We start from the raw sequence: 16,941 nt of genomic DNA, 5'->3' as shown, positions 1-16,941 counted from the left end.
TCCACTGTGGACAGGACCCAATTCTATTACTTAGACTGTGCCACTTATCCACGATGTTCTCCAAGTCTTCTTTCTTTCTTTCTTTCTTTTTTTTTTTTTTTTGAGATGGAGTCTTGCTCTGTTGCCCAGGCTGGAGTGCAGTGGTGCAATCTCAGCTCACTGCAACCTTCACCTCCCAGGTTCAAGTGAGTCTCCTGCCTCAGCCTCCTGAATAGCTGGGACTATAGGCACATGCCACCATGACCAGCTAATTTTTGTATTTTTAGTAGAGACCAGATTTTACTGTGTTGGCCAGGATGGTCTCGAACTCCTGATCTCAGGTGATCCACCTGCCTCGGCCTCCCAAAGTGCTGGGATTACAGGCTCCAAGTCTTATTTCTATTGTTTCCTTTTAGTTGTGGCAATTGCCATTGCGACCTCCTGGGTAAAGAGGTTCTGTTCAAAATGATCCACAGAGTAAAAGCCGGCAGGTCTATTCTCACTGCCCTTTTCTGAGGTTTCTCTCTCTGATGGACTGCACTGTCCACAAGATCAGGAAACATGAATCCTCCTGAACTGGTAAGAGCTTATTTATCCTCCAGACCTCACATAGTACCTGGCAGGCAGTAGGTACCCAACTGCATGACTGCATAGAATACTAATGAAATGTACAGTCATAAAACATGTTAAATTAAAAATCTTACAAAATAAGTAGTGACTAACGTCTAATATAACAGCTGGGAAATGGTGCCCGCAGGGCAGAAGCTGTCTTAGATGTTTAGAGACTTAGTATTGGTTACAGAACCTATAAAATGCGCAGAAAAATAACCATATACATCTATAAAACCACACAGATTTCTTGTGATAAATAATAGAGTTTATGGATTTTATTGGTTTGGCAACTGACAGCAATAACTGTAAATAAACAACTGAGGTAACCTTTATTAGTTAGACCAGAATAGTAAAATATTGCCCAGGGGACAGAAAAGCAAAATTTTAAAGCTGATATCCTGGCTTGGGAATTATTTCACAATTAAGGTAACTTCTATCAAGAGGGCAATATTTTCCAGCTGTTCCCTGGAACCTTTACCATTTACATTCTGCTTTGTATTTTTGTTGAGTAATAGAAGCAATTAATTGTAAGCATTATAGTTTATTCTGCATTTGGGCATCACGATTCTGAGGAAGGGATTTTTTTTTTATCCAGGCAGTTGAACAGGATATAAATGTCATTTTAATAATAGGAACTGAGAATTTAATACTATGGTATTAAACTGTAAGTATAAGTGAATAATACTAGTCCTAGCTTCCTTGATTTCCTACAGAATTCTGGCCTATTCATGAAATTTTTATTAAGGAATGCGGTACTGCAACTTTTTTTTTTTTTTAAGTAAAGAAGATTTCAACAGAAATGCAAAGGAAAAAAGGAAGATACACATTGAGATACTTACACAGTTCTTGGTGTAAAAAAATTCTCTTTGTCTGAAATATTCAGGAAAAAAACAAGAGAGGTAAGATGCAGTTTTCACTTGAAGCGTTTCCTTCACTCTTCATGTAACTTGGCTACATCAGTCAGTGTAGGAATAAATATGGAACTACTTGAGGGCATACTATATATATTTAAAAAACCCAAGAATACTTTTGGAAAAGCCAAAAAGTATCAGCATAAAGTGAAAAATAAAACGAAACAGAAACTTTTCCGACCAAACAGACGTAAGCCAGATGTTAGAGTCTCCCGCGCAAGGAGGGCCGTGTAAGGCCCCTGTAGCTGTGCCGAGTGCATGCTAAATGTGGCCAGAGAGAGGTACATGGCTTAAGTTCACTCTCTTTACACATAAAAATGACCGTTTCTCTCTGTTTTATTTTGGCACACTGACGTAAATGTGGCTAGCTATGGCAATAAAAATCATGATTAGCTATTTTATAACTCAAGTCAGAATTTTCATTGAGTGAAAGAAAGAGGCTATGTTACCAATGAAGAGAGATGTTTGATCAATTAAAACGAAAAACATATTTACTATACGTAACTCCTGTATATTTAAATATTATCCTGCTACAAGCTAAAAAGAAAAACTTTTCACTTACTTTTCCAGTGCTTTTTATGTTCTTCCCTTTCTTCTGGGTTTGCTGCCTTCTGCCAACTGAGCCACTATTTAATACACTTTCATTGGAACGAACTTCCACCCTAACCAATCTGGGATGCAAAGAGAATCACAAGTTTTATTTAGGCACTTTGCATTTTGGAAATTAAACAGAAATAAAAATCAATATTCTCCCACTGGCACAAATTACTTTTCTTTATTTTTTAAGTTTTTTTTTTCAACAAAGAGGAAAGGAAGATTAAAGAAATGGGATACTCGTAAAAATCTGCTTTCCACAGACATGCCTTATGTGTCAGGCTGTGACCTAGAACCACATGCTTTTGGGGCTGTGGGCATGGCGACTATTTCTTGGCAGAAAGACAGATTTCAAGCAAGTGCTCACTCTACGTTCGCCCAAATAGGTTCCGGAACTTTTTGGCTCAGAGGTGTCAAGGTCTATGTGCACCTGAACCTGTAGAAGGCCGAGGGGAAATACACACAATATTTTTATTATAGGACTGTTCTTCTTAAAACACAGCCTGCCGGGCTCATGGTTTAAATTATAGTGTGTCTCATGTGAAGTTCTCACATCTGGTTTGACAATCATCTTTTCAAAAATGTAGTCTTTTGTGAGCTTGTGACGCAAAATGATATGGTAAAATGAACACAGGCGACTCACAGTTGCTTAAGTTGCAGTAGTTACAAAACTAAGAGAAGGGAAAAATAAAACTGGACAGAGTGCAATGTCATAAAATCTAATATATAAATAGGAAGTGCATCTAGTGTCTGTCTACCTGTGGTGGGCTGAATGGCGACTCCCCAGAAGGATATGTCCACATCCTAATCCCTGGAACCTCTGAATGTGACTTTCTCGGGAAGGAGGGTCTTTGCCGACATAATCAGGTGAAGGATGTCAAGATGAAAAGACCATCCTGGATTAGGTAGGTGGGTCCTGAATCCTTCGACAAGTGTCCTTATAAGAGACACTTGGAGGAGAGACAGAGAGAAGAGGAAGCAGGAATGTGGCTACGGAAGTGGAGATTGGAGTGATGTGGCCACAAGCCAAGGAACACCAGAGCCACCAGAAACTGAAAGACGTGAGGAACAGAATCTTCCTTAGAGCCTCTGATCTGGGGAGTGTGGCCCTGTGGACACCTGAGTTTCTGATTTCTAGCCTCCAGAACTGTGAGAGAATAGATTTCTGTTGTTTTAAGCCACCCAGTTTATGATACTCTGTTATGGTAACTACAGAAAACTAGTTATATCTGTCTATTGGTCTATCTATCTACCTACCTATCTACTTACCTACCTAACTGATATGGCTTGGCTGTGTCCCCACCCAAATCTCATCTTGAATTGTAGCTCCCATAATTCCCACCTGTTGTGGGAGGGACCCGGTGGGAGGTAATTCAGTCATGGAGGTGGTTTCCCCCATACCCTTCTCGTGGTAGTGAGTAAGTCTCACAAGATCTGATGGTTTTATGAGGGGAAACCCCTTTTGGTTGGCTCTCATTCTGTCTTGTCTGCCTCCATGTAAGACATGCCTTTCACCTTCTGCCATGATTTTGAGGCCTCCTCAGCCACCTGGAACTGTGAGTCCATTAAACCACTTTTTCTTTATAAATTGCTCGGTCTTGGGTATAAATTACTCATCTTAATATCATCAATACTTACCTCCTCACTGGGTTGGTTTTTGCCAACCCATTCCTATTTCTTTTATGCATATTTAATTATCCCATGTACTCCAGAACAACTTTACCTATTAACTGAAAAAATGATAAATTGTGACCATTCTGAATTTGAGACAATACCTGCTTCTGTATTCCTCTTTATTATGTATATACATATACACTAAAATATGTGCATATGTATTACAGGGAATTTTATGTTGTTGGATACCATCTCCGGTGTCTGGGTTAGTGCTCGAGCCTCAAAGAGAAAGGGACTGTATGTCTTAAATTCCTTTATAGTGGTTCTGATGACCATGCTATTTATTAATCACAGTTTTCAGGCACATCCTTTCGACTTAAATTAAAAGTAAGTCAGAATATGTGTTAACAAAACCAGGAAACCAGAGATTAACAAAATCAGGAAACCAAAGCCATTCAACAAAACCTGCTTCTGTTGCATTATTCTTTATTTCACTCAATGATATGGGGCCACATCAAGCCCCTTCAGCCAGCTCCCCAGGAGTTACTTGGGCCATGTTTTATATGTCACCTGTCACTAGGTGCTCCCATTCTTAATGTCCCTCCGCCCATCTCCTCGCCACCATCCTTGCTGAGTTGTCATTTCATCCATGAGCCATACAGCTCTGATTAGGTTCTACACCAGGACCCAAAGGGTTTGACTGCCCAGCTCCCCATCCCCACACTGCTGCTAACAGATCCCCACTTTCCTTCTGGAAACTGTCTCCTCCCCAACCCCACTGCTACACACACACACACACACACACACACACACGCAGACACCTTCACACACACGCACATGCACCCACACATGTACACCTACATACTCCCCACATACATACCTACACCTCACACATGCACACATACCCCATGCATGCACACATACCAGTGCATGCACACACACACCCCATGCACACACAAACACACACTTCATGTACACACTAACACATGTGCACATGCCCAGGCACCCATGCCTGTATGCACACTCCCTGAACACACCCCGCACCCGCACCCAGTCCCTCATACACATACACACACCTCTGCATGTACACGGTGCACACACACAAATACCCCATATGTGTGCACCCACGTGCACACTCCCCATCACCACATTCCACGTAATTCTCAGGGTCTCTCAACTACTGGGACCAGCCACTGTGACTGGATAGTGTCCCTGTGGCTCATCCAGCACAAGACTCAGACCTAAATGGGGTTCATCAGAGACCTTCTGGGAGATGCCCGTGGATGTGGGGAGAGAGTGGGCACTATTGTTTTTCTGGGTGTGCTGTAGGCTGAAGGAGTGAATGGGAGAAACTCATGGATGTGGGGAGAGAGCGGGCACTATCGTTTTTCTGGGTGTGCTGTAGGCTGAAGGAGTGACAGAAGCCTGGAACTTCCACTGACCATTTTGCCACTGCAAGGAGATAGCCAGGAATAAAATGAATTCAGGAAAGTGGAAAGCGGAGGAGGGGCCACAGGAGAGGGGGAGAGAAGAGAAAAGAAGGGAGTGAGGAAAAGAGAAAGGGAGGGGAGGGAGAAAGAGAATCACCTTAGTCTCTGGGTCTCACGGGGGTGAAGCAACTGCTTATCTTGAACTTAAGTCTTGGGAACCAATAGAATCCCTCTTTTCTTAGGCTAACTTGAGCTGGAATCCCATAACTTGCAACACAAATTGACCCCATGGATCTAGTTGCTCTCCTGGTTAAGAGAGCATGCCTAAGGCCCGTGGTTCTTGGTGATTTCACCTGTTCCCTATCTACAACCTCAGCATTGCCCTTTAAGCCCCTCTATCTTACAATCCAGTCATCCTGAGTGACTTGCACCTTCCTGAATGCAAAAGAGTGTTTCACCCTCAGGCCTCTGTACAATTTTTCGTCATTTATTCCAGAAATATTTACTGAGCACTTATTTTCTAAGCACTGGAGATATAGCAGCAAACAAAACAGAAAACAAGTTGCTGCCTTCATGAGGTTTGCGTTTTAGCAGAGGCGAGGAAACAGGATAGGATAGAAGTAAAATTCAGAAGTAAAATCTGGAGTACGTGCAAACAATCACAGAAGCACCGTGTGACCCAGTAATTCCACTCATAGCTGCACATCCAGGAAAAGTGAAAACATTACATCACAAAAAACCTCGTGTTCACAGGAGCATTATTCATAATGGCCCCAAAGCAGAAACGGCTCCATAGTTCGTGGACGGATTGGATGTGGACTGTGAGCACAGAAAGAGTCGAGAATCATTCCATGTGCTCTCCCTGTCGTCTGAAAGGCCTCACCCTGTCATCAGAGCACCTGCTGGTTGTCTGTCCCCGGGATTCACCAGAGGCACATGGATTACGGGGCTGTATTCCTGCCGCTCAGCACCGCAGTTGAACGGAGTAGGATCTCCAAAGCAAGTCTGTGGATCAAATGTACAACTCAAGCATACAGACTTGCCCCCAGGCCATTTTCAGCCTGGTGACATGGCTCAGAGAAACAAACACAGACATCTAAACACCTAGGAGGGCCCTGTTAGGCCTTGGCTGAGGGTTTCTTGACTGCTCAACGCACAACAAGAACCCTGCAAAGCCTTCTCCCCACATCTCTTCAAGAGCCTCTGTGGCTACTTCTCCCTCTCTTTCTCAGTGCCCTTCCAGTTCCCCATGATTCTTCCTCTGTTCCCATCCACTAACCTCTCCTCCCTCTTCCCTCTGCTGACCTACCCATCTCACCTGGATTAGGCCTGCCCTTCTGCATCTGACGTGCTCCAATCCCTCTGTTAGTCAGTGGAACGGAACTGAACAGCTAACCTGCCTGAACAAAGTGTCCTTTCTATTTAAAAGGTGAAGAGGGAAGCAATTATAAATAACTGTGTTGCAATAATTTCCTTTTTTTTAATTTTACTTTAAGTTCCGGGATACACGTTGTGCAGAATGTGCACGTTTGTTACATAGGCATACATGTGCCATGGGGGTTTGCTGCACCTATCAACCCATCATCTAGGTTTTAAGCCATCTCGGCAAAGCAATTTCCTTTTATTCTTGTCACACATAAATGAATACTATTCCACGGTTCTTAATCTGGGATATGGAAAAACTTGTTTGATGTTGCTGTGTGTTTGCACATGCTGTTTTTTATGCTTAGAAATCTCTGCTCTTTCCTTCTCCTGCAGTGAAACTCCTTGTCCAGATCCCTTTCCTGGTGTCCATTCCTCAGCAAGGGAGAGCTGGAGGCAATGCAGCGGGGAACGGTGTGACTGCAGAACAAGCCCGGGTCGGCATCTCAATCTCATTTCTCATGAGCAGGGACAGCTTGAAGCAGCTGCTTACACTTGTGCAGCCTTCTTTCACCATCTTTAGAGTTGTCAGGAGCTGATGGTGTAACGTGACTCACCCCTCCTGGCTGTAAGGGACAGTAGCGTACCTGAGGATGGGCTGGGATTGCTGAGATGTAGGGCTGGAGCCGGGGCAGGGGGCCTCCAGCTAAGAGAGGCCTCCTGAGCTTACCTCATTCGGTCTCAGGGCTATTCTCATTTTCCGGATGAGCAGTAACGTGAACAATATTTCGAAGCATCGAAGAAATTGATGTACAGTGTCTGGCACAGAGTGAGTGCTCAGTGACTGTGGGTGCCCTCGCGTCCAGCTCGTCTCTGCTCGGAGCATGCCTTTTTCACGGCACTTACGAGAATGTGTCGTCGTCGCTGTCTGCTGCTTGTTTGTCCCCGCCACACGCTAAGTCCTTTAGGCCCAGGGACTGTGTTACGTTCATCTCCACAACCCCAGGCCTAGCACAACGCCTCCTGCCTAGTAGGTCCTCAGTATTTGCTGAATGAATAGATGATGATTTCACGGAGGAATCACTCCCTAAAGTTTCCAGCCACAGGCTGAGGAAACTCAGGATGAAAACACGTCTCTTGCCCAATCTTCACCACACTTTTTAGTGGCGGTCACTGCACTGGGTGTTTTCTTTAAGAAGGATGAGCTCATGCCAAGGACTAGGGCGTGGGGTCTGTGCCGGGCACTTCCCAGTTCCACATTCTGGGTGTGGAGAAGAGGGAGGATGCCCACAGATAGGGAGGGAACCAAATGCATGAAAGGAGGGCAGGAGGGGAGGTGTTGGCTCCTGGTGGGCCTGGCATATGGCTGTGCTCCGAGTTTTCTTCTGGTCCTGTGTGTGGGGCTGAAGCTTCAGCTGCCACCAGACGTCTCTGCCACATCCCTCTTTAGAGTCCTGACCTCACTCTCAAGACTCACCTGATGCTCTCCATGAAAACAAAACACATGTAGTGTCCCCAGAAAGCTCCACGGGGGAGGAAGTGCCACTGAGAAATGAGCACCAATCCCAGGTGAAAGTTGTGAACTGCAAGGCCCATATCAGGCTGTCGTGGATGACCTTGGATGCCCTTGAGATGTCCTTAAAGGAGGCAACATTCACTTTTTCGCAGTGTGTGTGTGGCAGACCACATGCAAGATTTTGGGCTTACCCGGTTGTGACTATTACTGTGTCCTCGGGTTTCATCTTGGGGAAGGGAGTTGGACCAGTTCTTCCTCCTGGAGGCTGATTTCCTAAAGTGCAAAACTGGGCCTGTCTGTTGAGGCCCAAGTGTTCCAGAAAAGATCTCTGACAGATACATGGAAACTGAATTTAGTTGCTAGTTAAGAGCTTTCATGGGAGCAAAGCTATTGGCTGTGGGTTTCTTAATTGTCAGGTACACATTAGGGCAGTGGTCCCTAAACTTTTTGGCACTGGGGACTCGTTTTGTGGAAGACAGTCTCCACAGATTGGTTTCAGGATTAGACTGTTCCATCTCAGATCATCAGGCTTTAGATTCTCATAAGGAGCATGTAACCTGGATCCCTCCCATGCACAGTTCACAATAGTCTTTGAGCTCCTATGAGAATCTAATGCTGCTACTGATCTGACAGGAGCTCAGGCGTTAATGCTTGTCCACTGCCCACCTCCTGCTGTGTGGCCTGGTTCTTAACAGGGAATGGACTGCTACCAGCCTTCAGCCCAGGGGTTGGGGACCCCTGCATTAGGGGACAGAACAACACTTTGCAGAAGGAGAAAACGGGTCTTCTTCCTGTTCCTCCTTTTTCTGTACTCTGCCCTCTCTCACTTGTGGACACTTCAGGGACATAGAAGAGGGGGTGCAACACTGCATCTGGCTCCTCCAAGTGTGGTCTAAGACCTGCCACCTCTGCATCTCCTGGGAGCTTGTCAGAAATGCTGAGGCTCAGGCCTCAGCCCAGACCCACAGGATTAGAATCTGCATCTTGACAAGACTCCTCTGGTGACCTAAATGCACGTTCCAGTTTGAGAACATTGATCTCATCATGGAGATAGGTGATTTGTGACCCAACAGCCGTCACTTGGATTCTAGACCCCAAAATCCATAACACACTAACTGTGTGACTGGGCAGGTTACCTAAGGCTCTTCGAGTCTCTGAATCCTCATCTGTAGAATGGCAGAGAAGTGCCCACTCTATTATAGAGTTGTTGATGGGATTAAATGAGTGAATGGATGTAAAGCTCTTGGCACCCAGTGCTGGGAAGGGCAGTTATGGAGATGATAATCATTCCCCTTTACCCCCTTCCCAATCCTGGCACCCAGGACCCACGCCAGTGCTCTTAGCAGGAGGGAAGCAAGAGCACTGGCTTGACCCATTGGTGCTCAGGACGGGTAGCACTAAACAGTCCTTCCAATCAGCTTCACATTTCAAGTGCCTCACCGAGGATGTTGATAGCAATGGGTACAGTTGAGTAACAGTTTACTTGCACTATTTCATTAGATATTTTTATTAGTGCTGTTATTTCCATGGTTTTGAAGGAATCCATGAGTTTTCAACTTGTAAATGCAACACATTTTAAAATAGCAGTCTTTAAAAGTTATGATTGTAAGTTTTAGGCCCTCTGAATTAATGTCTTGCCCTGTGTATCTGGGCATGAAGCCACAGATACCACACAGACTGTACCTAGTGCTGAGTGGAGCCTATGTGGCAGGGCTGCAGGGTTCAGCTGGAAGTACCCACTGGGGCAAAGCTAGTGTTGGAAGGATCCTGGCCTGGCAGCAGAACAGGCATCAACATTGTAAGACTGCATGGAGAAGGGGCGGCTGGATCACCTGGAGCCCGGGGACAAGCTTGGCACATGTTTCCCTTTTGATTGATTTTACATATTGAAGTCTGCTCTCATGGGTCTCTTTGCCTTGAAGATAATTTTCTCTCTTTTCTGCTAAGGTCCTGAATGTTTCTGGCACATGACTTGGACCTCATGGTGAACTCATTGCTTTGCCACGAGGAACTAGGAGCTTTTCAGCATGGACATGCTTTCCAATGAGCAGTCTCAACCCAGTCCCCTTGGCACACCCACTTCGCTTAGACAGTGGGACCTCAATAAAAATGTGTTTGAAAGGACACTGTGCCATCATTATTGGTTTAATCAATCATTGGTCAGGGCCAATGGGGAGAAGGGAGCAATGATGAGGAGTGTGAATGAGGGATATCTAACAAAGCAGGTAGGAAGTCAATCAATGTAGGTGAAATGGACAGGAAAGATTTTCTTTTTTTCCATAAGCCTCTTCATGTTTATCTTGGAAGTGAAGAATTCTAAGACTACGCCATGAATTTTCATTGTGGTAGCTACTCAATTATTCTTAGATAAAACAAATGGTCCCAAATCTGAGATATCTGTTAGGAATAATGTTAGAAAAGTCAAGATGAAATCTTTCTGTGCTTTTGAGCATCACACTTGGTTTTGATCCAGGCAGCCAAACCACCTGTCCTGTGGTATGGCCACTCTGTCAGTTGGTGACTTCTTGCTCAAGGGAGCCCTGGGAGCTGATAACTCTTGGTTGGGGAATGTTTCCCTAGCTTCTTACCAATTCAGTCTTTCATCGACTCATTATTCTTGCTTTTGTGGGTGGCCATACAAATCACATGCTGTGGGGAAGTCACTTCAATCACTTCACTGTCTACAGGATTCCCTGGAAGCTTGAAGCAATTTTTCAGATAATTAAATCCACAAAATACTTTTTTTTTTCCTCAATGATTAGGATATCTCAAGTGAGTCAAAACTGTATTGCGATTGCCTCAATTCTCCATTTTCCTGGTCATATATCAAAAGACACTTTCTGCTTCCTGTATGTGGGGCTTAGCGTCCACATCATAATTCACCAGAGACTCTCTGGAGAGCTTGGCTTGGTCTCATGTATCCTAGTACCAGCTTGCCACTGGTCTAAGTTAGAAAACATCCAGATTTGGGGCTCACAGAAATGCCCAATTTTATACTTTTTTTTGTTTAAATGGAGAGGCCCAATTTTATACTTTTTTTTGTTTAAATGGAGAGGCGTCTCTAACTGGGTGAGAGAGGATTTGGAAAAATGGCCAGCAGAGAACAATAACAATAGTGACTAAAATTTATTGAGTACACACTATGTGTTTACTGTGTGAAATAATTTTCATCTAAACCTTTTGGCAACCTAAGGTTGATGGCATGGAAGCTTTGAGAGTGTAAGTTTCTTGTCCAGAATTTTATAACTAGAAAGTGACAGAGCCTGGCTTCTAACCCATACCCATGGACACCAGAGTGTCTATATGTGTCTTTCCAATGAGCAATGGTTCACACTCATTGGAAACATGAGTGCCTTTGGAACATACAGTCAATGTGATGCTGAAAACAGTAACAGAAAGAGTGCAGGTGCTGAATCCGTGTTCCTTTTCATGCTGGAAAGAAAGATGGTGAGAAGCTGGCATGTCTTCCACGCAATTCCATTCCATCAGCTCGTCTCCAAATTCCCACTCCTCTCGGTTCCCCACTTCTCTTTGTCTCTTTCCAGAAGGAAACAAACTCCTTCTCACTGAAAATTCACAAACTTTACAAATTTCGATAGACTAGCTGTGGCTTCTTTTTAAAATACTCATAGGGAGCTGGGTCCTGGAGAGCTCTAAAGCCCTCTAATTTTGCTCACAGACTGAAGAAGGGAAACTCAAGTCACTGGAGACAAAGGGGCAAAGGCATGGGTTTGGCAGCAGAGGGAAAGAAATGGTCTGTGACCAGGGCTTCAGCTGTCTGTGTTGGCTCTGAATGACAGTATGCTCTTGCTCCAAGGACTTTAATTGGCTGATAGAGTGATTGCTTTGGCCAAAGGTCCAATTAATACCCAAGATTTGAGGATTGGTTTTCCAACCCCAGTTGGATGACTTTCCTGGCAAGCAAAGGTTACCACTGTAAATTCAATTCGCTTCCTTAACTGTGCACCCACTCTATAATGTAAGGATATCACTCTGTCTGGTTAATTCCAGACAAGACTTTGTGAGCAGATGGGGAATTTGGATTTTCAAATTCGCAAAAAAAAAGCATAAGTGAGTGTGAGTTTTGTGTAGTTACCTCGATGCTCCACCTTGTGGAAAATGTGCTAAATCCCAATATAGTAGGAGGGAGGACTGCAAATGTGAAACAGAGTGGTTGGCCCAGGGATTTATGCTTGCTGAGAGTGTTCTCATCAATAGCTTGCTGTGATTGGCTACGGACCTATTGAAATCACCATTAAACTAGAAAACGAAGTTATTCAGCCCTTGTGTGGAAAGTGTCTCAGACAGTAATGCAGAGGCCATAGTCTGAAGGCGGCACTCATACTACAGAGCAACGGTAGGAGCTCCAGTTTCAGATCATGGTTCTGAAATTTACTAGTTGTGTGCACTTAAGTTGCTTAGTCTAATTCATAAAGCAGGGATGATAATTCCTCTTTACAGCTTTGTTGCAAGGATTGCATTAAAGAAAATACGTAAAAGCATAAGGGCATTCGATTAATGTTACAAGAACCCTTCCCTCAACCCCAAGGGCGGCAGTAGCTGTTTCGCCTGACACTTCATGTGTGTCAGTCACAGTGCTGTGTCCGACACACATGTGGAGAATCACACACGGGATAGTGCTCCTCCCCACAGCAGCTGTATCATGGCAGACAGCTCGTGAGCATGCAGTTTCTTCCCACCCTGGTCAGCAGCCCAGCAGACAAGCTGTCTCAGAGCCTGGATTTCAGCATGTTGCACTCACCCCAAATATCCCGTAGGCTGCCTATTCCCTTCTGCTGCCCTTCACAAGGCTTCACTTTGCCCTCCAACCAACCCTTTTTATCTCTTGTTTACCAGATGGAATGAAGACTGTTTGTTAAAACACCCTGCCCCTCTGTTTACTTGGACCTGATTTTGAAAGTACAAGTCACTTTATTTGGGCTGGAGGAAAAAGCACTAAACCAGATGTTGAGGTGACCGGGATTCCTGGAAGACGTTCTTCTCTCCGACGAGACACGTGATGCATGAAGTAGGAGCCCCTGGCAAGGAGCCCAGGCTGCCATGGCCTCGCTCGCTCATGCTTCCCGGCATGGCCCCGAGGCTAGCTGCCTCTGTACTGCCTGAGCATCGTCCCCTGGTGTGTCACCAGACTACTCACTATCTGTGCTTGCACCTGCGGGTAGGCAGTTCAGTCGCCGCAGGCCGAAGCTCCCTGTCATAGGAATCCATCAACACTGGAATTCACCAAATGGCCCAGTCCAGGTCTGTGTCATACTGTTTTGCAAAAGCAAGAAAACTCATTCAGGGCTTATTACTTTTATCCCTGACTTCCTAAGTGAGCAGCGTAGCCAGAGAGCTACCTCCTCTGACATCCTTTAAGAGCCATGACCACTCCTGCCCTTGCTTTGTGATAGGCACTCCTGGATACTGAAGTGCTGTTGTTGTGCACTGCTGTGCATCCTGTCCGAGGATGAGTGCTCCAGTCCTTGCTCCCTCCTCCTGTGACTGGCTCATTAGCCAGAGCAAACTGTGGCCTTGAAGGAGCAGAAGGAGCATTTGACTCTTCCCAGCTGTCAGTCTTTGGAAAATTAAGCAAAGTGGAATGACAGGCATTTATTCATTTAACTGGCAGTTATTTATTGAGCATCTATTATGTGGCAGGCACCGTGGTGACACTGAGGAGAGAAGGGTGAACAAGGACAGTCCTGAGCTCAAGCACGCTGCTGGTGGGTGGTAGTGGGGGCAGACGAGGAAGTGGCACCCATGACATGGCATGCAATGCAGCACCTCCAGGACAAGGCTCGGGTGCCAGCAGCAGCTCCCTGGGTCTTGGGGGACATTCTAAGAGGAAGCGGTGGCTCAGTGTAGACCTGAAGGATGAGAGGTCACCAGTCATGTGTGGAGTGGGTTGATGGAGATGTGCAGAGTGCAAGGAAAGCTGGAGGTGAGACCTCCAGGCAGAATGGAGGGAGGTGTGTCCCTTAGCATGTGGGCTCTAAGGAGCCTGGGAGATCTTAGGGGTTCCCTGGAGGCTGATTGAAGGCTGCCCAGGGAGTCTGGCTGGTAAGGGCCTCCAAGGTCAGGTTTGGGTGTAGGAGTAGCCATTTCTAGCTCTGGTTGAGGTGCTCTTCCCTGTCAGTGCCCCCAAATCCTTCAGCAGTGTCTGATACGATATTCTAGACTGGCATTGTTTCTGGTGCAGTCCCCGTCTCATTCTTCAGGAAGCATGGTCATGGCAATACCTGGAGTCTCCACCGCAAGACCAGAGTGATGGAGGCAGCAGAGCTCCTCAGCAGACCAGGAGTCTCCAGAGGCACTGCAGAATGTCTAGGAGGCAACCTCATTGTATTCCCAAGACCCGGGAATCCAGGTCTCACAGGTATGATGATACAATCTATAGCCAGGACATCTCTTCATGTGTAGGTAAGAAGGGCATGCGGTAAGTTCATCTGGTGTTTCTAGGCATTCTTGCTTTTCTATATGCCACTGACGCCTTTCACCTTCATCCGATTTTCAGTGAATACTAGGGTAAGCAGCTATCCCTGTCTTCCCAGGATTGAGGGGCTTCTCCAGATGCTGCACTTCCAGTGCTAAAAATGAGAAACTGAAATGAATTAGTCACCCAAGGAACGTTGACCCTGTGCTATATGATCACATTTACTCTTTAAAGCAATGCTTTGAGATAGGTAATATTATTTCCATTTTAAATAATTTATAAATAAGAGATAAACTGTGTTTCCCGAGGCCATTATCCAGTAAGTGATAGAGACTGGGTTTAGGTTATATTGTCTGGTTTAAAGCCAGTATATTTGTTATCTGCATAATAAATTACTCCAAAGCTTGGGCTTAAACCAACAACAAAAGTTTATTAATTTATAGTTTCTGTGGATCAGAAATTGAGGAGCAGTTTAGCTGGGTGGTTCTGGCTCAGGATCTCTCATGATATTGTCATCATAGCATTGGGGGCTGTGGTCATCTGAAGGCTTGACTGGGGCTGGAGGACCTGACTTCAGGATGGTGCACTCACATGGCTGCAGGCAGGGTACTACACAAGAGACAGGCTACCATAGTCACAGTGTATCTGATGCTTCCACAGCTACCCCTTAGTACTCTATCTAAGTCCTAGAATTGGGACCAGACATGGGGATTAAAGGGATTCCGTAGGATGAGATTGACTAAAAACATATACACGTGAACAGGCATACACAGGAATATTCATTATATGTGTAAATACCATCACTTGTATTCAGGCACACCTTGTTTTATTGCAGCTTTATTGTACCTTATAGATACTGCATTTTTTTTTTTTTAAACGAATTGAAGGCTTGGCACAACCCAGTGTTGAGCAAGTCTATCAGCACTGCTTTTCTAACAGCATATGCTCACTTTGCGCCTCTGTGTCACATTTTGGTAATTCTTACAATATTTTGAACGTTTTTATGACTATTCTATCTGTTGTGGTGATCTGTGATCTTTGATATGACTATTGTCATTGTTTTGGGGCTTCATGAACCATGCCCATATAAGATGGCAAATTTAATTGACAAATGTCGTGTGTGTTCTGTCTGCTCCACTGGCCAGTGGCTCCTCCATTTCTCTCCCTCTCTTTAAGCCTCCCTATCCCCAGGGCACAATAATGCTGAAATTAGGCCAATCATGAAGCCTACAATGGTCGCTAAGTGTTCCAGTGAAAGGAAAAGTTGCATGTCTCTAATTTTACATTAAAAGCTAGAAATTAAGAGTGTGAGGAAGGCGTGTTGAAAGCCCAGACAGGTTGAAAGCTAGCTAGGCCTCTGGTGCCAAACAAGCCAAGTTGTGAATTCAAAGAAAAAGTTCTTGAAAAATTAAAAGTCCAACTCTAGTGAACACATGAATGACCAGGAAACGAAAAAGCCTTAGTGCTGATGGGGAGAAAGTTTGAGTGGTCTGAATAGAAGATCAAACCAGCTACCACATTCCCATAAGCCAAAACCTCATCCAGAGGAAGGCCCCAACTCTCTTCAATTCTATTGAGTAAGGCTGTTCTTGTGTTGCTGTAAAGAAATAACTGAGGCTGGATGATTTATAAAGAAAGGAGGTCTAATTGGCTCCTGGTTCTGCAGGCTGTATAAGAAGTGTGGTGCTGACATTTACTTCTGGTGAGGGCCTCAGTGAGCTCTTGATTATGGCAGAAGGTAAACGGGAAGCAGGGACATCACATAGTGAGAATGGGAGCAAGAGAGGGAGTGGGGGCTGCCGCACACTTTTAAACAACCAGATCACACCAGAACTCACTCACTACCGCGAGGACAGCACCAAGACATGAGGGATTCACCCGCCACGACCCCATCACCGCCCACCAGGCCCCACCTCCAACACTGGGAATCATACATTAACAGGATATTTTAAAGGGACAAACATCCAAACTATATCATCTGTGAAGGCTCACAGAGCTGAGGAAGCTGTAAAAGAAAGGTCTGAAGCTATCAGAGATTGGATCGTGAGGTTTAAGGAAAGAAGCCATCTTCACAACATAAAAGTGCAAGGTGAAGCAGCACGTGCTGATGGAGAAGCTCCAGCAAATTGTCCAGAAGATCTAGCTCAGATCACTGATGAAGGTGGCTACACTAAACAATAGATTTCCAAGGTGGATAAATCAGCCTCGCGTTGGAAAAAGATGTCATCTAGGACTTTCGTAGCTAGAGAAGAGAAGTCAATGCCTGGCTTCCAAGCTTCCAGGGGCAGGCTGACTCTTTCGTTAGGGGTGAATGCAGCTGGTGACTTTAAGTTGAAGTCAACGCTCCTTTACCATTCCTAAAATGCTAGAGTCCCTGTGAATGATGCTCAGTCTACTCTGTGCTCTATCAGTGAAACATCAAAGTCTGGGTGACGGCACATCTGCTTACAGCATGGTTTACTGGATATTTTAAGCCATTTGTTGAGA

The 16,941-nt window shown here is 45.1% G+C and overlaps 1 protein-coding gene across 15 annotated transcripts in view; it reads left to right on the top strand.

The window, feature by feature from the left end:
* Window positions 1–16,941, top strand: part of LOC144340762 (uncharacterized) — a 205,844-nt gene that overhangs the window by 137,900 nt on the left and 51,003 nt on the right. For 6 of the 15 annotated variants that reach the window (XR_013417084.1, XR_013417083.1, XM_078001370.1 and 3 more), the window contains exons 3-4: window positions 12,876–13,280; window positions 14,240–14,397. The exons of 2 other annotated variants lie outside the window; for them this stretch is intronic. Coding sequence is in view for 8 of the 13 variants with exons in the window: in XM_078001370.1 (XP_077857496.1) it covers window positions 13,267–13,280; window positions 14,240–14,397 (172 nt within the window). In the remaining 5 variants the exon portion in view is untranslated. Of the gene's footprint in view, window positions 1–6,898; window positions 9,942–9,965; window positions 10,143–12,875; window positions 13,281–14,220; window positions 14,398–16,941 lie in introns of those variants that run through there. 7 more of the 15 variants (XM_078001367.1, XM_078001362.1, XM_078001364.1 and 4 more) reach the window with 4 other exon arrangements.

This window comes from Macaca mulatta, chromosome 4 (assembly GCF_049350105.2).
Source record: "Macaca mulatta isolate MMU2019108-1 chromosome 4, T2T-MMU8v2.0, whole genome shotgun sequence".
NCBI classification, from domain to species: Eukaryota; Metazoa; Chordata; class Mammalia; order Primates; family Cercopithecidae; genus Macaca; species Macaca mulatta.
This window is presented reverse-complemented; position numbering and strand designations above follow the sequence as displayed.